We start from the raw sequence: 25855 nt of genomic DNA, 5'->3' as shown, positions 1-25855 counted from the left end.
ACAGAAGAAAGTCATACAGGTTTGGAATGGCATAAGGGGGAGTAAATGATGACATACTTTTTATTTTTGGGTGAAATACAAGTTCATCAGTGCAAAAGTTCACGAATAACCTATATTTCAGACAAAATCTGGCCAGTTTGTTTAATTTTTTCTCCTCAAGTAGTTCCAAAGAAATTAATTTGGATTTCAAAAATGGATTTCAACTAGCATTCGGTGTTATTTTAGTGTACTATTACAGTATTTATTCACATTTTTGAATTAGCTTTTATTTTTAGAATTCCAGTTTTTATTTTAAAGTTTTTTGTAATTTTATGCACTTTTGTCAATTTATGTCTGTTCAGCTTTAATTTATTTCAGTTTTACAATTTTAGTTATTTTAGTACTTATTTCAGTTAGTTTCCATGACAACAGTCTTTTTTATTTAGTTATTATTATTATTTATATTTATATTATTTAAAATATTTAGTCATATTTTGTGTTGGGGTGAAATCCCCTGAACTTTGTTAATGAATAGTGTTGATTAGCGCATTCCTCCACTGTTTAATCACAACCTCCCACCCCTATTTTACTTCAGCCACAAATGGCAAGACAAGGAGGGAGATGAGAGAGACAGCACAGGCAAAGCCCCTAGCAAGTGAGATCAGTGATATACAGTGGGTACGGAAAGTATTCAGACCCCCTTAAAATTTTCACTCTTAACAATATTGCAGCCATTTGCTAAAATCATTCAAGTTAAGTTTTTTTCCTCATTAATGTACACACAGCACCCCATATTGACAGAAAAACACAGAATTGTTGACATTTTTGCAGATTTATTAAAAAAGAAAAACTGAAATATCACATGGTCCTAAGTATTCAGACCCTTTGCTGTGACACTCATATATTTAACTCAGGGGCTGTCCATTTCTTCTGATCAGCCTTGAGATGGTTCTACCCTCATATTACAGAGTTAATGTGTGTGTCATTCGGCTCCTCCCTGCCTATTGATTCCTATTTAAAGGCAATGGTTCATCAATACCCCGGCCCGCTCCATCTGTCTCCTTTTACTCATAAATAAAGTGCACAGCATTGACCAATCAACCCTCGTCTGTAAAAGCACACATGGTAATGAAGGCAGCCTCGCACATAAACACACACACACACACACACACACACACACACACACACACACACACCGTCACTCCGTATCGGTTTAAGCATATGTACTAATCAAAAGTGGCTTGGAGAATACCTGAGGGACTAACACACAAATACACATACTCTCTCACTCCAATCATGGTAATTGCCCAGGAGCGCAGTCGTTGTTTAACGTCCCTCGTTGGTGGAGAGATGGTTGCTCCAGTTTCATCGATTTTGTTCCACTCATTGTTTTTCTTTTGACATCAGCCAACCTCGCGCCCCTCCTCGGCTTGTGTAGGTCAGCTCTAAAGGTTGTGTTTGGTCATTTGTCAGACAGCAGTAGCCGAAAGCACACAGACGCACACGTTTATCATCTCAGTCAATTATAGATCATACACAGCAAGCCTGGTTGCTTTGGTCTGACCACTGCATTTATTCTCAGCGGTGGCTCAATGTTTCAACCCAGTTTACATTTCAATACAAAAGAATGAAAGCGCTAATATTACTGTAAATAGAGGTGATGAATTGATTTGGCATTTTTTGTTCTCAAATAAACTTTTATGACGGCATCAATGAGCACTGAACCAACAAATGTTGCTTTATTGTTAACAACTGCCTTGAACTAACAAATACTCTATCTATTTATCTATCTAAACAGCACTGCCCACCACTGCATCCGCTACCTTTGCGCCCTATACAGAGCAGTTATAGAAATAAAACACACACATGCTCTGTCACTGTACAACAGGGAATTACACGAGTAAATCTGAGTTAGATGAACTTTTGAAGAACTCGCAGAAAGTGGTTTACCCCGTGTAACGAGGCCGAGAGCCCCTCCGTGGATCCCAGGGTGCAGTGTATGTATGTGTTCAGGGCAGCTCAGTGATAATTCTTCCTTCCTCTCTCCTGCTTCCGGCTCAGTCTGTCCCCCAGCATGCATTGCAGGTGTGACCTCAAAGCTAAATACTATGCCTGCACTTTAAAGAGCACACACCGGGGTCCAGGCCTTGAAGTTAGTCAGCATGAAACAACAGGATTATTGTATTACAGTCTGTGTGTGAAAAGAGGAGAGAGACTGAGTTCAGTCTGCTCTTCCGTTGTCTTTCTCTCTGTTGAGCATCAGATGATATATCCAAATATTGCTTTAGAGCACACACACACACACACAGGCCTTTAGGAGACTTTAGGAGACTCCCAGTGTGTTTACCCCCACATCATTATTGTTGTTTTATTGTTATTATTATTTTTTATTTGTATTCTTTTATTGTTGTTGATGAGACCGCTAGAGAAAGACAACTCGGCCGATCTTACGTCCTCTTTGTTCTTCCTTCTTTTCCTGTGAAGGGTGGCAGTTCTCCCTTTCTTCTGCTCTCCCTCGTTCCTCTCCTCACTTGCTCTGTCCGGGGAGTCATTATTGCTTTGGTAAATATTTCATAGCCTTCAAAACCTCTGCACACAAACACCTGACAACCTTTCACTCACTCACTCTCTCTCACACACACACACACACACACACGCACACACAGACATATACGCACGGATCACAGATCAAAACAGCTCCCTCCTGCAGTTCCATCTTGCATTTACATCTGCAGGTTTAGCACACACACACTACACAGACATTGAGGTTTGTGTTTTAAGAAATAAAGGAGATCTTCCTGGAAGTTGTCATCTGTATGGCCAACACTTCTTAGGTTTTCTGCAGCTTGACTGAGAGCTTTTCCCAAACATTACTCTTTACACAGATGAAAGGAACAGGTTCAGAGGATTCTGGTTAGCTTGTGAAAGAACGTGTGTGTGTGTGTGTGTGTGTGTGTGTTTGTGTGTCAGTGTGTGTGTGTGTGTGTGTGTGTGTGTGTGTGTGTATGTGTTTTTCCCGTTAGGGTCTTAAACCTGAATACACACCAACTCATGGGGACCTCATGGGGAAACAAGCTTATAAATCATACAGAATTAGTTTTTTTGAGAATGTAAAAATGCAGAAAGTTTTTGTGAGGGGTAGGGTTAGGGTATGGGGATAGAAAATACAGTATAAAAACCATTGTGTTTGTGTGTGTGAGTGTGGTTACATTGATTTATCATAGACCAGAGGTGTTTCCAGCCTGTAATAGGTAGTGAGGCTCAGGCCCCCCAATCAAAAAAAGTGTCCCCATATTTTATACTCTTTTGTTGATGGTGTTATTGTTTTATTGATAACATTTTCTTTACCTGCAGTATAGAGTTGTTCATAAGCTGCACGCACAATACAGAACTGCTTTATCACTGATAAAAAATAAAGTAATTTGCAAGTTTTGTTTCCTTTAATGATATTGCTAAATATTCACCTCATCCAGCACTGTTTTTGTTTTCTGTCTTATAAAGTATCCCGTTGTGGTGTTAGAAACCGCTGCAAATGATTTAGTGCAGTGAACTGTTCGACTGAATCAAACTGAATCGTGAACAAGTTCAGATCTTTTTGCAAACCTGTTTGACTGATTTGATCAAAAGAGGGATTCTTTCGCGAATTTGGCATCACTAGTTCTTATTTCAAGTTACTGAACTTCAGGAAAACTGATTCTCAGGTCGAGACAAGAATATTTTAAAGGGGCGAAGCAGTATTTCAGTATTTGGGCTCATCCTAATAAATCCCTTCCTGAGTAATATGCAGTTGTTTATATTTGAACAAAATATGGAATTAATATTAATTTCTCTATTCTAATGGTTGATTGCAAAATCACAAGGTATTTAGAAACCGTCTAAAGAATAAAACCCCAAAACAGAATGCAATTCTTTATAGAACAAAATAGAAAACTAGAACAAAGTTTCAGTTGTTCTATAGTGAAAATGTTATTTTTAAATTCTTGTAACCAGTTAGTAATGTTCTGAACATTTTTCATTCCTTTTCCTATTCTTGACAGTTTGTCTTTTATTTTTATATAAAACCAACCGTTTACCATTTGGAAAGTAGGCCGGAGCCAAAGCATATAAATACTGTTTCTACTATTTAATTTCTAGTCCTTGAAAGTCAGCCCATGAATATCTGTGTTTTACACTGCTATGCGTGCACATAGGAATATGTGAATAGTCATGCACAGAAACCAGAACAGAAGAAAGGGCTGTAGCGAATGTTTTGGCTTCTCCTTCTGTTCAGAAGTATTGTACTGCCAGCAACAGTAGTTTGTTTTCCTCCACAGCGACCCAGAGGGAATGTGACCTCTAAGCTTCTGCCAAATAGAGGGAAATTTAAAATTTTATTCGATTCACCTTTCAATTCCTTATGGACCTCATTTTTACAACTGACAGTCTGCGGTCTTAGTCTTTATTATACATTTACAATTCTCAAAATTAGAGTCTTTTCATTTTTAAAGTCTTTATTTAATATTTATTTTAATAAATGAACGAATACTCATTAGTGTTACCAGTGACAAAACAGAAAGGTAAATTCTCCTTACTGAAAATAACCTGACTAGCATATTATTTCTCTAAGAAACATTTGTCTTCTTCATATTTAATGTTTTAATTGTCCAATCCAACTTCAAAACCAGACTCCAAACCAACTTATTTTATATTAGTAATCATAAAAAAGTAAAGTTATTCAATTTAGGCAACTCATTTCCTTACCCATCAACTTTTAGTGTGCAAAAAGAGAGATAATTGTTTTGGAGAAGCTGAGTACCAGTTTTATTCAGATGAATGACATGAAGAGTGATAAAGAGGAGAAATAAAACAGGAAAAGGAATGGGGTGAGTCTGGATTAGGCTTTCTAATGCTGTAATCCACCTAAAACTGGGAAGCGTGAGTCAGGTGGATAGACTTGGGTGTTGCAGCTGTGGGTTAAACTGCAGGTTAAGGCCTCTGCAGCTATATCTGTCTGTAAACAAGATACTTTATGATTATGTATGCACTGTTTTTATGAAATCTCAGATGCATTAGTAGTCTGCAGTGGTTTCTTCCAAATCAGGCCTCATACACGCAAGTGCCATAGAAACACAGATAGTAGTCCTGTATTAAAGAGTCTCCACTGCTGAAGGGATTTTCTCTGTGATCAGCCTCTATTATTTTCTCTTTGCTCTCTCTCTCTTTTAGCCCCCTAACTCTATCATTTAACCAATGCATTATTCAGTGTTCAAACAATGCCAGAGGGGCTATGAGTGGGTCTTTGTATAGGACACACACACAGGTATTTTAGGCTAGCACAGTGGGCATTAATAATGCACCGTGTGCCAAGGAGAGCCAGATTTACCTCAGCCTGGTTAGAGAGCGCCTTCTTATACTGATACTCTTTGATTACACAATGCTAGAAAACCTCATTTACTTTTTCTCCTCTGTCTTCCTAAATGAGATAGCTAATGCATGTAGATTGGCCCAGCGTGGGCTAGTCTGATTCAGGGACTGACATTAATGTTTCAGAAGGCTGGTGGAGGACGTTTGAGAACAAGATGCTTTTCAGAGCCTTGTCCCAGAAAACGGCATGGGCGCATGAGCACGGAGAGATAGACGAACAACAGCAGGTGTGTTAGAGCACTGTTTTGTGATCCTGCGCTATTGCAATATTGAACAATGAACAAAAAGCCTGTGTGTGTTTGTGTATGTGAAAATGCTGTTTAAACCCATTTATCTTGCAGACAGTCTGAGCACTAAAGGTGTATAAATTTAATTTCTTTATTTTGAATTTCACCCCTAGCAATTCAGTAAATTGCATCTTGAAATGGGAGTAAAACTCAATGAGATGTCACATGAATCGGATATATTACTCGCAAAGCTGTCCCTCCTGTTGCTATGCTGTGTAGTTCTGTATCTCTCTCTAGCTCTATTCCAGAACCTAGTGAGCAGCCTATGGAAGAGCGATTTTAAGGCATCAGAGGTGTGCTTTTCCACATAAAGTACATTGCAAAATGTTACTTAAATGGATAGTTCACCCAAAAATTATGACAATTTTGTCATCATTTGCTCACCCTGTCACTCCAAACTCATCGCCATTGACTTTTTGTTTGTGTGTGTGTAATAATAATAATAATAATAATAATAATAATAAAAATAAACAGACATGTTTGTTTTCCACAGAAAAAAGTCACATTACTACAGAATGTTTCTTTTTGGGTGAACTCTCCTTTTAATTATGCTGCTATTGAGATACAAGAGTGAATAAAAAAAAGTGTAAAAGATGATGAATTATGCAAGAGAAATGTTTATTATGAATATTTGTATACATTCCCATGATCCTTAAGGTGTTGGCTCCAAAAAAGTGCCCCATTTTGTGCATGGCACACTGATTGTTAGCTAGCAACATGCTAACATCAAAGTCTTAAATGAATGCTTTTGGCATACACTTTCATCAGAAGCAACATACAATGCATTCAGGCTTTACATTTTATCTGTATGTTCATCTGTGTGTTCCCTGGGAGTCCAACCCACATTCTTAGCATTATTCTGTAGGAGCACTGGAAGAACAAATGTGAGTTGAGTCTCCTGCGTGGAGCGCTAGTTGTATAGCTTGTGGAGTTCATGCCTATGCAGAGTGTTCCAAAACGTCATTATGAGGTTCCATCACATACGCTTTCACTTTGTTGGGTTTGACAAACAGACCCTCTCTCTCTCTCTCTCTCTCTCTTGCTCTCTCGCTCTCTCTCTCTCTCCTATGCCTCTGAGACTCTATATTTCAAACCAAATCATGAAGCATTGACTGCATTTGCAAATAACTCTCACAGTTCTTCAAAATGAACATTTTAAAGACTATACAATAGTAACAAATAAATAGCGTTAAACTTTTCATGCCTACTTTAGACGCCAGTCTGGCATGAAGTTAATCAAAAAGGTTCTGTTTTTTTGTTTTTTTTTACTGCCAGGGGAAGAGCGAGAAAAAAGAGAGACGGAAGAGAGGAACTGTCATTTCATATTGCGAGTTAGCTGCTTAATTTGATCTTTGTAAAACTAAGTTGCTTCAGGTATGCAGCATACAGCAGTGCTCATAGCCTCAGGGCCGAAAGAGACAGAAAGAACCCTTAGAGATTTCCCCCTCTCTCCCTCCCGTTCTCTCTTCCTGAACCTCCTCTGAAGTTGCCCTTGGTTCTACATGTGTAGTGGTAATTATGAATGAGGAAGAGTTAGATCGGTACAAACCCATGAAACATTTTACAGCTCGCTGCTATTGTAATAAAGATCAATGAACATCATATCGCTACTTGTCCTGAGACTTGGGAGGGGGTGAGAACAGTGTTTTTTCTTTAGTATTCTTTCATTATATAGCTCACTCTCATCGTCTGTACCAAAGGGAAGCGTATCAGTTTTAATTGTCGTTTGCTAGCTTTTGTGACATACTGTGCTGAGAGACAGCGGTCCTGAGAGAGATTTAGAAGACATACATTAAGAATAAAAGAAGGTAAGAAGTGATTAGAGAGAGAAGGGAAGAAGTGGAAGATGGAGTGACAGACAAATTGGTCAACATACAGAGATTTGTGTCTCTCTTAAAGCCTGCTCGACTATATAACTTTTCAGTCAGCCTGTGATTAATGCACTCAGTATCACTTCAGGGTGATTAAACTCACGAATAAGTATCTTGGCAACACATTAAAAATGAGTCACATCAGAAAATATGTGCTTGCCTAAAAGAGCGTGAGTGGCTTAACGTTATTCCAGCTTGTCATAACTCCAGCACTTTTTCAATTAGAAGTGTATTTTTATAAATCATGTAACTTTTTTGGAGGTTTGTGGAGAATATTTCTCTTATGGATTGTGCTTATGTGGGTTCAGCTCTGTTTCAGTAAAGCACTGCTGGTTTAAAACGTCATTTTTAGTGTTTGACAGCAATGGTGGATTCTTATCTGTCTTATAAAGTCATGTTTTCTTTCCTTCTTCCACTGCAATCGAAACATGTTGGCATTTAAAACCAAATGTCTTAACAGGCTGTTTGATGTTTAAATCAAATATTGTTTAGGATAATCATTTTATCAGATGAGAGCGAATCTCAAATCATCTTATCAGAGAAGCTCTAAGACTATTTATTTTAATCCCTTGTGCTGTGGACAGGGTTTAATTGATTCACCAGTGCTCAAGCTTCTTTTAAGAGATAATGCAATCGTGGACTAGGGTCAAAACCATGTTTATACAAAAAGCGTGTAGAATACTGTCTTATTAGGGTTTTGTATGCTGTCCATTTGCCCTTCAGACATACTGAAGACATACAATTCAATGACGACTTACTCTCTTCTGTATCCGATTGCCTTAATGGTGTAGAAGAAGCATGCTCAAAATGCTAGAGGCGTGTCTATAAAACGTACAGCCACTAAGTATATTCTATGACTGCATTCAGTGCACAATTAATAAAACCATCTAACTGTGAATTAATATTCACAGTTAGAAATATGCAAACTTTACTACTCTACTTACAGTGTCAATTTTAAACTTTTGTTAACCCAGCCACAGTTTAGGCACAACACACCTAAATAGCATTTGGAATCTGAGTTAAATATAGTTATATGTAATGATGGAATTTAAGCAGCAAATCCACCAAAAACTGTATTGAGAAATTGTTCAATTTTTAATGTCTGTGGACAGACATCACTACATGCCCCTCACAGTGATTGGCTGCTGCCCAGTGTTTTTCACTTCTTATTTATGTAAAGTTGGGCATTTCTTAACTTTTTCACTCTCTTGCTATTCCTGCACCACCCCACTGTCAATCCCACAATCCACCTCACGGGTGTCATACAGCTCCCATAGAGAATAAACTGGAAACACCTGCTGCTCACTCCGCTTTGGTGAACACATAAGGGATAGGAAGGATGTGAGATTAATTTGTTAATTGTTTATTGACTGTTTGTTGAGAATGAATATTTTATAATTCTCTCTAACATGCTTGTAATGAATGACTTCTACATCAGGATTTTCCAATCTGGGGTTCACAAACCCATGTTTTTTTAGGGTACTGCAAGGGTTTCAGGAATGAATGAAAGGCTAATAATTAATGTATGCAAAATTAAAATAACTATTTAAAATAAAAACACAAAGTTCAAAATATTTCATTTGTTTACTGCATGTCATGTGACCATTATCATGTTCATTTGATTGAAATATTAACTTAAAATCTCTTTAAGTAAATATCTTAGGTCAAAGGGGTTTGGCCGACAAAAATGTTAGAAATCCTTGCATCCTCTACATCATGGTAAAATGTGGGTTAGACAGGCGAGCTAAAACCCTGTGAGCCTGAAAAGCGTCCATGTGTCTTTGCAGTGTTGATTGGTAATAAGTTTCACCCTCTCTATGGTCAAACATTTGAAATCTTCGTCGTCCCACAGTGTCCTTTTAATAGCATGGAAAAAGTCATTTGTTCCCTTGCACATTCAGAAAAGAGCTGTACACTTTTCCTGTCCTTCCTTTCTTTCTGCACAGATATCGTTCTTGATCTTCCTGAACTTCTAACCTGTGGTCGTGGCCCAGGCTTGCAAGCACTCTTAGGCCATTAATGAATTTCATCCATCGCTGTCAGTCATGCTTCTGTTTTATTGTCCCACCCAAGCCTTTCTGTGCTTAGACAGAGTCTTGTAACCTTGCAGGCGGCAGCTATTTGAGAGTTCAGGGCTGGGTGAGGGAGCATAGGAGTAGTTGTGAAGTTATTCAACGTGTTACTTTGCCTCTTTCTGTGTGTTAACCAGTGTTTTTGTCTATAATCTCGACAGCAATCCTGTCGTAACCCGACCAGCCCATAGACGTCTCCCCTCAACCTCTGCGTCGTTTGGCCCAAAAGCCCCTATTAATCATAGTCTAATTGAATTCCAGCAAACACATAAAACTCTGATTGCCATCAATGTTCCGTCGCCGCCTAACCAAACTTCCCAACCAGAGAGATTAGCGGTGCATGACACTGATTCTGCAGATGGTATGAATGCACACACTTGGTTGTTGTGCTTTCGTTACGAAACCCATATGAAACTTGTCTCAGGCTTATAAATTATGTTGCATGTATGATGGCCAGCTGCCACATTGCTACATGAGCACCAACATTTCATCTGAACAACAACATGTGCATTCGCTGTTGATGACGCTGTTGTTTTGAATAAATTATGGCTGGTTTTTTTTTCTTTTTTCTTTTTTCTTAACTCAGTGGGGTTGAATTTATGTATGCAGCATGATGAACCCAATCCCTATATTCCCTATTCATTTATCGGGACAGGGTCAATAATAATAATAATTATTATTATTATTCCTTGTTTACTCATCTGAACGGGTCAGTAGATTTTTTTATTAATAACTTAAAGACATACTATTTAATTTCCTTACAAAGCTATCTTTATATTTGAAAGGGTAGCATTGTCTCAAATGGAACAATAATGCATGAAAGTATTCTCTATTTTCTAGTTCAGACAAATGACATTTAAAATACATGTGCTTTATCACATTTAGCCCCACACTTTCCACTATGTAGGCAAAGCTGCAACCATTGAATGCATAAAGAGTATTTAGCATTTTTGGAGGTTGTATAATAGAACTCATAGAACTCTGTCTCGGGTTTTTTTTTTAACTCTTAAAAAGTATAATAAAAATGGCATAGAATAATGAATATACAATTCCATGAAACCTTCATTCAATCATGAAATCATCTATTCAGCAAGGATGTATTAATCAAAGTTGACAGTATAGACTTTTACATTGTTAAAAAAAATTCAATACATTCAGTTCTTTTGAACGTTGAATTAATTAAACATTCCTAAAAAAATAATTATAGCACAGTTTCCACTAAAATATTAAGCAACAAACTATTTTCAGCATAAAAAAATTGCATTTTAGAATGATTTCTGAAGGATCATTTGAGACTGAAGACTTAAAATTGAGCTTTCCCATTACAGGAAAACGTTTTTCCATCCCAAAATTGTCATTTCAAATTTTAAAAATATTTCAGAATATTACTGTTTTACTGTAATTTGTTCAAATAAGTGAAGCCTTGGTGAGCATATGAGACTTGAAATGAAATTAAATGAAACCTTTAAAAATCTTACTGACCCTACACTTTCGAATGTGTATGCAAAACAAGGCATACCTTCTTACTTCCCGAAACGTATTCACTTGAATCCAATATCCCCCATAATTCAGCATTATTGTCTCTCACCTTGACGTACACCAAGTAAACGTGTAAAACACATTCCTAGGGGATTTGCTACATTTTAAAAACTTCACATATTCAGGCCGGGCCACAGAGACCTGATATCAGTTACTGGCTTTTAAGAGTCTGGCACAGGCTGGGATGCCAACGCTCTTGCTCCAGAGAAGACTCATGTCCAAAACTAACAGAGGGGACAAGCAGGCAATTTTTGGAAATGTGGTTTTCAGTTTCTGCACATATTTTTCCAGCCGTGCTATGAGACCATGATGAAATGTACATCTGGCCCCCGAGAGCGGCGTTTACCTGAGTGTGTGTCAGGTGATAGCCAGCCTAATGACTCTGGAAGTTAAACAGAGGGGCTTTTCTGGCTGAGGTTTCACAGAGCCCCCCACGCCACTAAAAGTGTCGCTCCACTGGTAAAATGTGATCTTTTCGCTAATGAACGACACGCTTCGTTTGTCTAGCTCACACTCCTCCTGCTCCGGCCTCTAGGAGGAGCCGCACTGAATGATGGTCTGTTTTTTCTTCCTGCTCACATTAACTGTTATTGGCCACTGTAGTCTTAAAGCAACGTTTGTGGAACGCCGCTGAGAGAAAGAGAGATTGTATTGCGGACTGTTCCCGCACACACTACCGTAACTGTTTGCATGGTCCCTTCAAGTTAAAGAAGTGTGTATCGCTATTTATGCGTCTCTCACACTCCACACCCATACCAATCTGTGAGGTGTAACATCAGTGTGTATGAACAGTGGCTTCACACACATCACTTTCACCTTGTCCTGCCACACTCACCTCCTCATCCCTCCTCTCTCTCAATCCTCCCCCTCACTCAGTCATTCGCTGTCTAGCAGTCATTGGAATATATGTTTCACAAGCAGTAGTGGGGCAGTAAAACTCTCCAGCCACAGTGTTATTCTAGCTGGACTAACGGGCACCACTCTGTGAGTTATGCCGCTCTCTTAAAGTGGACGACATGTCAACATTTTATTTTCTTTCGCATATCAGTGTCCAACATTTAGGCTTGAGCAGCTCGTTATAGCCCAGGCGTAATAGTGTGGTGTTTGACATGTATTTTGAGGTTTTGGCATGTAAAGCCGAGCACACTACAAGACTGAAGCCTGTCAGCCTTTAATGATTTTAGTCATTAAAAAACAAAAAAAACCCAGACCGTCACCAACTCAAAGTGTGTGCCAGCACACAATTAGCCGCAGACGTTACAAGTTTAAAATTTTGAGTTTAAAAACTTAAAAACCCTCCCAAGTCTCAGGACAAGTAGCGATATGATGTTCATTGATCTTTATTACAATAGCAGCGAACTGTAAAATGTTTCATGGGTTTGTACCGATCTAACTCTTCCTCATTCATAATTACCAAGTTTTTAAAAACTTGTTTCACAATAAAAATGTCTAAACATTCTCAAAACAACATATATTTACTTGAGAACATTAAAGGGACGGTAAAATCCTGTCACAAACAACTCTGGACCTCACTGACTTTCATTGTATGGACAAAAAACAGTGAGACATTTTTCAAAATATCTTCTTTTATGTTCCACAGTAGAAAGAAAATCACAGAGGTTTGAAACAACATGTGGGTGAGTAGATTTCATTTTTAAGACGTGTTGTTTATAGAATACATCTTGAATATGTGTAAAGTGTATATATGATTGTGTTAAAGATAAGTTCTCTGAAATGTCTTAATGGATTATGCAGTGCATTTTTTTACTTTTTTTTTTTTATCTGGAAAGTGAAATATTTTATAGATTATTATTTTTATTTTTTTTGGTAGCATGCAAAAAGCAACCCAAGCCTTTCCTCCACTTTATTCCTTGACAAATGATCAAGAATCAAATCTTTGAGTATTTGAGTTTGTGTGAAATGGGTAACTGATACTCCTTGTGTGCTATTAACTGCATGTATGCACTGATACGACAGAAAACAAGAAACTGTAAGTCTTTAAATGTGCATAGGTTGATGACCCTTTGTATTGTATAGTGCGCTTGGCTTAGTTCAGCCTAATTGAGTTTGAAATGGAACAGATAACTGAGACACATAATTTTTACCCCAAAATCAGCACAGAAAATTTAAAAAAGGTCCACAGACCCCATCTGGTTCTGGTCATAATGTGCATGTTAATTCAGATTGTCCACTTGCTGTCTCTGTTTTGGTTCAAAACATGTTACACACATAGAGTTGCGTGATTTACTCCGGTATTTCTTATGCTTTAGACCGAAACAGACACCCATCTGCTTGGCCAGGTTTTCGCCCAACAGATCTGATCCTATATCTTTTAGGATCTGGACTGTTACATCTACAAAGCATGTCTAATCTCTCCTCTTTTTCTTTTCTCATGTTTTTAACTTTTCCTTGACGGTCGGCATGTAATAATCCAGATACTTCTGGTTGTGAGTCAGTTTGCATATGTTTTGCTGCTATCTGGTAAGGCAGGGGTTGTAATAGACGTTATTGTTAGCCAAACCAAGGTCCCGCTGCACCTGGGTCAGATAAATTCTGTCGATTATGCCTCTCTCTGGCCACTGACATGCAAATAAATGTGTCCATAAATTGAGTTTGTGTGTTTGAAAGAGAGCAGAGATATCTGGGATATTAGGTCAGTGCAGTGTCTGATTGGCTTCAGCCGCTGTAGCATAACTTCAGTGGGGAAAGCCAGTCTGGCTGTTGTTGTTGTTGTGTGTGTTTGTGTGTGTGTGTGTGTGTGAGTTGTGGTAAGGAGGTGGAAAGTAGAGTAAGTCTGAAGCTTAGCCAAGTAAAATAAAGACTTCTTTGCTGTTCAAAAATCATTTGATTGAGTTTGCACAAACACAGGAGTGGCAAGGAGTGTGTGTGTCAGTGGAGTATTAAAAAACAAAAAAAACCCAGACCGTCACCAACTCAAAGTGTGTGCCAGCACACAATTAGCCGCAGACGTTACAAGTTTAAAATTTTGAGTTTAAAAACTTAAAAACCCTCCCAAGTCTCAGGACAAGTAGCGATATGATGTTCATTGATCTTTATTACAATAGCAGCGAACTGTAAAATGTTTCATGGGTTTGTACTGATCTAACTCTTCCTCGTTCATAATTACCAAGTTTTTAAAAACTTTTTTTACAATAAAAATGTCTAAACATTCTCAAAACAACATATATTTACTTGAGAACATTAAAGGGACGGTAAACCCAAAATTGAAAATCCTGTCACAAACAACTCTGGACCTCACTGACTTTCATTGTATGGACAAAAAACAGTGAGACATTTTTCAAAATATCTTCTTTTATGTTCCACAGTAGAAAGAAAATCACAGAGGTTTGAAACAACATGTGGGTGAGTAGATTTCATTTTTAAGACGTGTTGTTTATAGAATACATCTTGAATATGTGTAAAGTGTATATATGATTGTGTTAAAGATAAGTTCTCTGAAATGTCTTAATGGATTATGCAGTGCATTTTTTTACTTTTTTTTTTTTATCTGGAAAGTGAAATATTTTATAGATTATTATTTTTATTTTTTTTGGTAGCATGCAAAAAGCAACCCAAGCCTTTCCTCCACTTTATTCCTTGACAAATGATCAAGAATCAAATCTTTGAGTATTTGAGTTTGTGTGAAATGGGTAACTGATACTCCTTGTGTGCTATTAACTGCATGTATGCACTGATACGACAGAAAACAAGAAACTGTAAGTCTTTAAATGTGCATAGGTTGATGACCCTTTGTATTGTATAGTGCGCTTGGCTTAGTTCAGCCTAATTGAGTTTGAAATGGAACAGATAACTGAGACACATAATTTTTACCCCAAAATCAGCACAGAAAATTTAAAAAAGGTCCACAGACCCCATCTGGTTCTGGTCATAATGTGCATGTTAATTCAGATTGTCCACTTGCTGTCTCTGTTTTGGTTCAAAACATGTTACACACATAGAGTTGCGTGATTTACTCCGGTATTTCTTATGCTTTAGACCGAAACAGACACCCATCTGCTTGGCCAGGTTTTCGCCCAACAGATCTGATCCTATATCTTTTAGGATCTGGACTGTTACATCTACAAAGCATGTCTAATCTCTCCTCTTTTTCTTTTCTCATGTTTTTAACTTTTCCTTGACGGTCGGCATGTAATAATCCAGATACTTCTGGTTGTGAGTCAGTTTGCATATGTTTTGCTGCTATCTGGTAAGGCAGGGGTTGTAATAGACGTTATTGTTAGCCAAACCAAGGTCCCGCTGCACCTGGGTCAGATAAATTCTGTCGATTATGCCTCTCTCTGGCCACTGACATGCAAATAAATGTGTCCATAAATTGAGTTTGTGTGTTTGAAAGAGAGCAGAGATATCTGGGATATTAGGTCAGTGCAGTGTCTGATTGGCTTCAGCCGCTGTAGCATAACTTCAGTGGGGAAAGCCAGTCTGGCTGTTGTTGTTGTTGTGTGTGTTTGTGTGTGTGTGTGTGTGTGAGTTGTGGTAAGGAGGTGGAAAGTAGAGTAAGTCTGAAGCTTAGCCAAGTAAAATAAAGACTTCTTTGCTGTTCAAAAATCATTTGATTGAGTTTGCACAAACACAGGAGTGGCAAGGAGTGTGTGTGTCAGTGGAGTGCATGTGATACGTGTACTTATACACTTCATGCGCACATGAAGTCCCTGTGATTCCCATCTACGGTAGCCGCTCATTGGTGATCCTGCACTCAGAGCTGCATGTAAGTAACCCTGACAGATCTTTAATGTGTTGGCACCAGATTCAGCCACACTCAGCTGGCTTTCATTCACTTTGCTCCAACTATGTCTGACCAGCAAGTAGTTCTACCATCTCTCACCGCACCTCTCCCCGGTCCACGGTCTCAGTCAGGTCCATGTGAGCAGCTTTAACAGGGATGTAATGTCTCATGTAGACCACAAGTCATTTTAAGTGATCTGTGCCAGAGGTGTATGTAGGACAGGGCTGAGCTTCCTGAAAGATCACTACAGATTTCCAGATATCTCCGAATCTTTCTGCAGCGCCCCAAAAAGCCTTAACCTTTTATTTTGTTAGAATATAATTTCTTTCCAAATGTTCTTTTGATTTAGTTGTGTGCAAAATGCATTTTTTACACAAGTGGACTATAAACTGATAGTAATGTAACATATAGTTTCATAACTGATAGAAAGTGTTTGTGGCCTGACATATCAATGAATTAATAGGTAAATAATACATCTTGGACCATGGCTGTGCCATTTTGTGTTAAAGGAACAGGAGAACAATGTGTTGTGCCAGTTACTCTGATGTCCTCCCTCTCTTGTTCATCCCAGTAGTTACATGAAATTGGTTTTGGGTGCAAGTTCACACTCAGAAAAAGACATTGTGTAAGGCAGGCAGAAGCTCCATCCAAAACTCAAGGAACACTAGGAAAGACACACTGAATGCATTTCAAGTTGCCACATGTACGGTGCCTTTAGGGACAGTCATAAGTACCGCTGAATAAAACACAATAATAGGCAGACACACACTGAAACACACTTTCTTTAAAGCAATGCTTTTCTCATCCGACACTCCTCCTTGTTGTACCCTTAGTATTGCTAAGTATTATACTGTTTTTATCTATTTAGTTAGTTAGTTTTGTTTTGTTTTGCCGCATTTTTTATATAAATATGTGTTGGGAAAATAAATAAAAATATTACCATAAATCCCCCAAAACTTCACACCTGTACAGTTGTACAACTGCACAAAAAAAGTGAGTGATATTATCAATTGGATCTCTCTCTCTCTCTCTCTCTCTCGTGGCAATCACACTGCTATTTAGCAGTGAGAGGGGAAAAAATGATGAGGGAAAAAATCCTGTGATGTTACTTTATGATTTAGCCAAAGTGTGGGCACAGTGGGACACAAGGGAGGTCTAATAATGTATCAGAGTCAGAGATATATACGGTATTTTCTCCATTTAGTCAAATGTGCTAAGACAGATCTATTCATTCCAGATGCATGTTTCATGAGTCTGCTCTCTCTCTCTCCTTGAGTGTAAGTTCCTGGACAGCACTATAATGTCAGTAATCTGTGTGAGATTCTGATTCTGTTTATATGGAAGTGAATCTATTTTCAGGCTTTTATTCACCATACACCATAAATGTTCATCAGTGGCCTCTTCACCGCCTCTTTTTGGACCCGTCAATAACCATTAGCAAATGCAACATATTTTCTCTCACCCTTCTGAAGGCTGTCCTCTGAATGACCTGCAAGTGTTTTTTATCCTCTGAGTGAAGTTTAGAAAATGAAGGAGTGAATGAGTCTCATCGTCACTCACTCATTTAATTAAAACTATCATCTCATTAAATCTGCCTCTCATTATAGCCCTCATTTGCTGCAGCTCACAAATTTGAAGAGTGGGGAGGAGAGGGAAAAAAGAAAAGCAAAAGCAAATCTGTTTACTGTGCACGCTTTTCATTTGTTTAACCAATCCCACAGAACACACTCTGGTTAGGGCGTGTGTTTGATATAACGACGCCATTGTTTATTTTGCCATTTAAATGTGCTGAAAATGAAGGTATCAGGAGATTATAATGGTCTCCAACTCGCCTCTTAATTTGTAGCTCCACATGCAGACCTCTAGTCTAAAACTATGCTCACAGTGTAAACTTGGGTTCACACCTCTAGTAGAGTACAGTCTGTGAAAAAAGACTGAAGCCCCTATCATCTGGTTTCCCTTTTCTGGCCCACACAAAGTGGGTCTCCTATGGGTCTCTCAAGACTTGCTGACTAATAAAAATGTGAAATTATTTTATTTGTATATTAAAATGCCCAGTTATTTGAACATTTTAAACTAATCTAATCTAATGATCATTTGCAAAGGAAATCAAGCTCCATGTTCTTAAATTAAATAATTTGCTTTTTGTTTCTGCACTAAGGCCAAAGTAAATTATGAAATATCATTAATGTAATTTTACATTACTGTAAATAATTTTACATTACTGTAAGTTTTTCATATTGAAATAAGTCTCTTATGCTTACCTTGCCAGAACTGTGGTTGGGTTGCATATGTTTGTAATTGATTTCTTAAATATTTATTTCTCCATTCACAATCTTTGTTTGGCTTTGTGTAACTCATATCAGAATGCCACTCTGAGCAATTACAAACTTCTGAGATGGCCTGCCGATGAACCCTGAGATACATTTGATAGGTTTCAGCGGTATGAGTGTGTGTGTTTGTGTGTGTATGTATGTAGTCTGTTATGAGATGAGAGAGACGAAGAAGAGAAGACCAGACCAGGCGAAATGGATGACAGTTACATGCCTTTCAGTCAATTAATTGTCATTTCAGCTGTTGTTTTAACTCTCTGCCCTGTGCACGTCCCCGCTGTTATTCTTATCATTTCCGGAAGACGAGCTCATCTGTGTATGTAAAAGAGCCAGATGACCTTCAGCCCCACAGCAAAGGTCAGAGTTCACCCAATGTATATTTCATTAGCAAACGGCGTGGATTCGGGGAGAGAGCCACAGAAATAGATCCAAATAAAGCTCTGGGGATTTTTCCATGCTATATACACTATTAGCGCTAATTATTTGACTCTCCGCTGCCGGTGAAATGGCATTCGACATGCTTGCGCAGCTCTCTCGCACAGGAAGGACACTGTCAGTCCTTCTACTCATCTTCTGGACGACCAGAATAATAGTGAGAATTATTTAGTCGTAAAGCGGATTATAGACACTTACATCAGATGCAAATAATATTGCCTGTCTGCCTGAAAACACACAGATAAATCATCTTTTCCTTGAGAGACTTGTCCTTCGGTTGTTATGCTTCTGGATGTCACGCTCTCCCTGCTGTTGTTTAGTCCCACATCCTGCTGAGAGGCCATCGCTGCAGTCTTTCAAAAATACACAAGCTTTTGTGTGATAGGAAGCGCAGAGAAGGGAAGAAATCGTGTGAGTGCGTCTGTGTGAAAGAGCTTACCATTCCAGTGAGTGGCGCTGATTTAGCATTACAACAGAGGAGGCGGCTCTGCTTGCCTACACTTTAAAACGTGTATGCACACACTTGGCAAGGGATGGAAGGGTGTGCGTTTGGGCCTGACTGGATTGATCGACCATGGACTTCTTTTTTCTGCCTCCCTGGAGCCCCCTACTTCCTACTTCCTGTCTATCCAGGAAGAGGGGGACGAAACGAATTCCAGAAAAGAATTAGTTTGCGTAGAATGCACAAGCACAGACAACACACACACACAAATTCCTGAACTTATTGTGCCCAGCAAAGGAAAAAAAAAACCTTTGTCCCTTGTCCAATAGAGGTCCCCTCACACCCGTATTTGGAAGACACGCTCACACATACACACCCTCTCTCATTTGCATGGCAATAGCATTATTAAGGAGAGAGATGTCATGGTGACAAGAAGTTTATATGTAAGCACAAAGAGAAGTGAGGAAGAATGGAGTGCTCTTTGCTGTTCATTTGACAGCCTTTAACACACACACTCACACTCACACTTTTTCTTCTTCTATACACTCATATTTATTTCAGGCATTTTTGTCCTGATGAGTACTGATATTGTCACAAAGCATCTTTACATGTGCACTTATAATCAAGCAACAGTGGTTTTTTTTGGTAAGTATAACATGACACATGAGTGTGCAATTGAATATTTGGATTAAACACACATCATCTTATTCTTTTGGAGCAAGCACACAACTCAGAGGCCGACTGTGGTCTGATTAACACTACAAACTGAGCTACAATCATGTTTTCTAGGTCTGTTAGTCTGGCTTTGCACAAACCAGAGTGGTGTCATTTCAGTGTGAGATTTTAAATGTTACAAAATATTGCTTTTGTCGAACTGAAAATGAACTTTACTTTCTCTCATAGATATGCCATCCGATTGTTACACAGATAAAAGCACAGTGGAGTACGAGCCGCAGACGAATTTTTTGGCCTCCTGTGGCATTGCCGTTATGAAAAGGGACACAAGAGTATTTAATAAACCCTATTAATCTTGTTGAGAGAGCAAGTTCATTGGTGTGCTCTCTCTTTTCCAGCTCTCCCAATCAATCAGCCGAGCTCTGCTAATGTATTCATGTGAAACGCACAGCACAACTTGTTTGACAGAGCTCCGAGAAAAGAAGAATTTATGAAGTCTTTCCTTCCACCACAGCCAATCCAAAGAAGCCCTTAGCCACTCTCACAATCAATACTTGAGCTGGTAAATATACGATCTATAATTATATAGAAAAAACATTAATCATATATCTGTTGTCAAGACAAGGCTCGAGTGGAATTCACAGAATGTGACTGATGCTGTTTGATTTGCAGAGTTGAATCTGACCCCACCAGGTCAGATGGAGGTGTTGGTTACACTCATGTCTCAGTCATGATGTCCTAGATTTCGGGGCACAAGAGCTATCTTATGAGTTCACACTTTGAGGAGAAATTCTGTACTACACCGCTGACTGATGTACTGGGGGAAAGCAGGTGATTTTTCTCTCCCTTTCTTTCTGTCTCCCTCTCCTTTCAATGGAAAAAGAGAACTGTTCTCACCTCGGATTTGTATCAAAATTCTGTGTTGTTAAAGGAATAATCTGGGTTCAATTCAAAGTTAAGCTCAATCGACAACACTTGTGGCATAATGTTGATTGCCACAAACACTTATTTAGACTTGTCTCACTTTTTCTTTTAAAAAAGTAAAAAAAAGAAAAAAGAAAAGTGGGTTACATTGAAGCACTTACAGTGAAAGTGAATGGGCCAGTTTGTAAATGCTCAAATACTCTGTTTCAGTAGTATAGCCCAATATGTAAACGATGTGTATTAGCAGGATATTAGCATGGGGAAAAATTGCTTTCTAACCTTTTCTGTGTGGTTATATCCAATTTTACAGCATTGATTCCATAACAAAGCAACAGCATAAACCCTAAAACAACTGTAAAGTTATGATTTTAACAGCTCAAATAAAACAAGTTTTAAAAGAAAAAAGAATGTGTTTTTATTCAGTTATAAGCTATACATTTCTGCTTATAGATCCTCCAAAAGTTGTCCCCATTCACTTTCATTATAAGTTGCTCAGCGTAACCAATTTTTTGTGTGTGCTTTTTTCAAAGAAATACAAAGGACGAAAGGGATAAGTTTTTTTTTTGTGGTAATCAGCATTATGCCACAAATGTTATCAATTGAGCCTAACTTGTACTGAACACTATTATAAGAATAAGAATATTCCTGTACTGAAAAAATGAAATATTAGAACTCTTCCCTTGTATCTAGTAAATCATCTTTTAAAAGAACCCCTTCTTTCTTCTCATAAAAAAAGGTGATTTTTTTCAAGCCCGGCACTGGTGTGATCCCTTTGTAGTTTAACCTTTACAGTTCAGTCGCTCCATTCAGATCACATTCACCAAGGCAGCCCTTTTTTGCATGCCATGGAGAAAGAGGAGCAAATGCAGGGGGAGACAGAGCCATGTCCGGGCAGAGGCGAGGAGAGAGGGATGGAGACTTCTCTTGGTTGGGGGAGGAGAGAAAAAAGTGCAGTACTCTGCTTCAAAGAAACATTTCCATAATTGCCCTGTAACTCGGCCATAATGGCTGAGGAGGCTGAGAAAGGCACAATCTTTCAGATGGCTGAACGGCAAAGGCTCCCACCACCTTTCTGTCTTTCTCTCTCCCTTTCTTTCTCCGTCCTCTTCCTTTTACACCCATAACCCTCTGCCCCACTTGTTGTCTTTCAGATGGAGTGAAATAATTCCTCTCTCTAACCTCTGTCAACAAAGGGCATGAAATTAGCGCTCTCCACAGCCCCGCCTCCTGTCCTACAGAGTGTCACTCTCTCGTTCTTTTGTCCCCAAACCTGCCAGAGAAAGAATCAACTGACAAATACCCCACTGCACCTTCATCGCCGTGCATTTGTGTGCTGTTTTCTTTCCCTATAGTGTCCCAATCACATTTTCTACATCCGAAAAACCATCACTGTTCAGCTTAGATGGTGAACGCTAAACATCAAGACCATGGCCAATTTCTGTGAGGTACGAATTACTCAGTAGTTCTGAAGATGTTATGATGGATTTCCTGTGGATTTTGAAAATATTTTTTATCACACAACTAATCCTGGCTTTTGCGAACCAGTCACTGGAGGCTGGTGTATTTTTGGATATGTGTGTGTAAAACAAGATTTGGGGGTGTACATGTGGTTATCTCTTCTTTGAGGCAGCAGAAGTGTTCGGATGGCCTGTAACCTCATGCACAGTGACAGTGTGGAACGTGTCTCCTCTATGCTTTCACTGTTTTCCTCTATAGCCTTACAGGTCATCTAAACATGTCAGCCATGTCTGAGAAAAAGAAAAAAAAATTATACACACTCTGCTGTGTGAGATAGTGAGAGAGAGAGCTCTGAAATATGTATATGTGTGTGTTTGCCAAGCTAACAATCAGCAGTGCCTCATAAAAGGATTAGTGACCTCCACAAAGAGAACAGGGCTCTTCAAAGCTTCTGCAGGGCTACAATAGCACTGACATTTGTCCTGCTCAGTGCAGAGATGGGGTGTGGTGGGACATCATTGCCACAGAGCACACTGACAGAGAGGGGTGGACAGGGGCACGGCACAGGGCTGGTCCTCTCTTTCACAGCCTGACTCTGGCCCCTTTGGCAGCCCACTCTGGTCTTCATGCCCTCCTTCGGCCCATTCATGCAGAAGGCTGCTGATGACTCCATTGGCTGGTTTTCTCTAAAAGGTTTAGCCCTGTCTGTCCTCCCTCTCTGCATCAATGGCGAGTCAGAAAGATAGATTAGATTTGCCTTTGATTCCACTGTGTTTCATCGCTTTCCCCCATCCAAATTGGTATTTAACAAAGCATTCCTCACAGTGAGTGGTACAGCTATGTAGCTCTGTCATTGATGTAGAGGGAGAATGGTACTTGGAGATATAATGGGTTAGTGGTGGCTAATAGACTGAATTGCCATTTATTTGGAGAGTGTCAATGGTGCTGAATTTCCCACAGATGCTGCAGTTCTGCCTTGCTCAAAAGGACAGGTTAAGAATGTATTTATGCACACTGATGATATTATCCCACTCAACCTACCAATCCCCCCAATATATATACAATGTATTATATATGTGTGAATTAACAAAGTCTGTTCATAAAACTTTTAATATTTGCAGTGCCACCATCTTTTTTTTGTGTGCAAGTAGCAAATTGGAAACTTCAAGACCTAATTATCCATAACTATTGTTAAATCCAATGAAAATAATTGCCAGTGGCTATAAATGGCAATTTCTTGCTTTCTTCTTATAGTTTATTATTATTATTATTACTGTTATTATTTCTTTATTACATGTAAATAAAATGTTAACAATTTGTGTTTTATTATTATTATTATGAAGTTAACTGTGCGCTCACAATCGTCTAATGTTTCTAGCTCGGTAGCAGTTGCAGCTAACCCTCTTGTGTATCAGCGGAAAAATAGGCTCCCGTTTTTAACATTGCTGGAAGCGTTGGAATAAAAAGAGGAGTCACTGTTGATTATTGCTCATTAGCCGCAAGGACATCCACTTAACTCTGAATAAATGAGTGACACTAACAGCCCCAGTTCGGAATGTCCTCCACGTATCTGAGCAAAATGTTCATTAATGCTCTCCATTTGCTAAGTTGAGAAAGAAAGCGGTAGGACACGTATGGCGACATCGGTATCGGTGATTACTTTGTTTCTGGTGAGGCACTTTAATCCTTAATTTCATGCGATGATCAGAGACACCGTGAAGCCCAGTGTCATCCTTTCAGGAGCATTTCAAATGGATTTTAATGATCAAGAGTGGCTCAGGTCCCTCAGCGCCTAATATGCGCAGAATACACACTAAGTAAGCATCAATATTTATGACAGCCCTGAACTGGCTCGTCACTGGTAAAGGCGCGTGCTTTCTGCTGAAAAATGTGTATGATAAAGTCTCTATCGTCGACCTAACGAATAGTTTGCTAATGAAAGACAGTGTATGTAGGCAACATAAAAGTAGTTTGTGAGCATTGTAACACGAGTTGAGTTGTAACACCATCAGCAAATTAGAAATTAGCTATAGGGAAGTTCTTTCTATCATACATGACCACCACCCACCTGGTGTGAATGCAAAATAAGTCTCTGTGTAGAAAAATTTAAATTATATTAGTAATGTGTGTGTGTGTGTGTACTGGTTTATATATCCTGGTGGGGACTTAAACCTGACTCCACACAGACTCATGGGGACTCGTGTCACGGTGGGGACCTAAATTGTGGTCCCCATGGGTACAAAAGCTTATAAATCGTACAGAATGAAGTTTTTTGAAAATCTAAAAATGCAGAAAGTCTCCTGTGAGGGGTAGGTTTAGGGGTAGGGTTGGTGTAGGGCAATAGAATATACGGTCTGTACAGTATAAAAACCATTACGCCTGTGGAGAGTCCCCACAAGGATAGCTGACCAGACTGTGTGTGTGTGTGTGTGTATTTATATATACTGGGAGTAAACAGCACTCTATGTATCTTACTCTTATTTACACATATCTGTACAGGGCCTACATTTCTGAACTATTTTAATTAGAAGAAGATAAATGTGTGGATAATATCTCAAAGTTAAAGACAGCGAAAAATGTCAATGTTCTACTGGGAGTAAACAGCACTCTGTGTATTTTACTCTAATTTACACATATTTGGGTATGTATAGGCCTATATTTCTACACTATTTTAATTATAAGAAGATAAATGTGTGGATTATATATCAAACTTAAAGACACATAGCGGGTAAAAAGACAAGTGATTTGCAGCTGTTTGAACAAAGTGTGTTAAAAATGATCCCGACGTCTTTGTAAGGAAAGAGTTTGGCTAGGAATAAGGACCAAATCTAATGTATAATTTAATGATAGCCTAATATTATAACGGTTTTAGATTTTTGTAGTTGTTCTTTCATAGCAGTCCGTGTAGCTTCCTCGGTCTGTTGAAGTGCAAAATGCACGCAAGTCTCTGCAAGCCTGTTTGCTACTGGCCTCGCGCTCTCCCTCTTGACCTGCGCGGTGCGCGTGAGAGGGTCAGCACTGATTGGAGAATGTTGGTCACTCTCGCGCTGTGCTCTAGCTGGTGGCGCTCTTCCGAGAGAGATCCGGAACGATGATTACATCAATCAGTGTCACATGCGTCACACAGCGTTTTATGAATAATCATAGCCAGCTCTTTCTTTGATGGAACGGAATTTCGGAGAGATAGAATAGGGCTATATACCATATATTAAAAAAAGCGCGAACAGCGGGTAAGATGAATACTTTTGTATTAGCCCCGGACGGAGCTTTTATTTCTCGCTGTGTCTCTGGGTTATTATGGGCTGGAAATGCATTGTAGTTCCAAAAGAGAGGCAGTGGCATAATTAATTACAATTTGCTGTATAGGCCTACAGACCGACATACCAGTTGCCCATTTGTGCTCCGTGTCAGTAAATCATGGTGACAGGCTGCACTTTGCGATAATTGTATTTACTTTAATCATTCTTAAACTTAAAAAAAAAATCATTTTATGTCTTAGAGTTGTGTGTGATTGTTTACCGCGAGCTGGACATTTTAAATATTATTTTAATGCAGGTATTGCCATTCAAAACGGTTTTATATTTTAATATTGATTCTTGAAAATGTTCTATTCTTTTTCAATTATTAGATTTTTTGACTCTGAAATTAAAATGGACATTTAAACCTATGCTGATAAAAAAAAAAAATTTCCCC

General features: G+C 38.8%; 1 protein-coding gene across 1 annotated transcript in view; it reads left to right on the top strand.

Annotated features, from left to right (window-relative positions):
- fto (FTO alpha-ketoglutarate dependent dioxygenase) overlaps positions 1-20239 on the top strand; it is a 181971-nt gene extending 161732 nt beyond the window's left edge. Inside the window, exon 9 of the mRNA XM_016231535.1 lies at positions 20179-20239. Within this exon, the coding sequence (XP_016087021.1) occupies positions 20179-20209 (31 nt within the window). The 3' untranslated portion in view covers positions 20210-20239. The remainder of the gene's footprint in view (positions 1-20178) is intronic.
- The last annotated feature ends 5616 nt before the right edge of the window (positions 20240-25855 follow it).

This window comes from Sinocyclocheilus grahami, unplaced genomic scaffold, assembly GCF_001515645.1.
Source record: "Sinocyclocheilus grahami isolate Dianchi unplaced genomic scaffold, SAMN03320097.WGS_v1.1 scaffold394.1, whole genome shotgun sequence".
NCBI lineage: Eukaryota > Metazoa > Chordata > Actinopteri > Cypriniformes > Cyprinidae > Sinocyclocheilus > Sinocyclocheilus grahami.
Note: the sequence above shows the minus strand (reverse complement) of the source record. Positions and strands in the feature narration are given on the sequence as shown.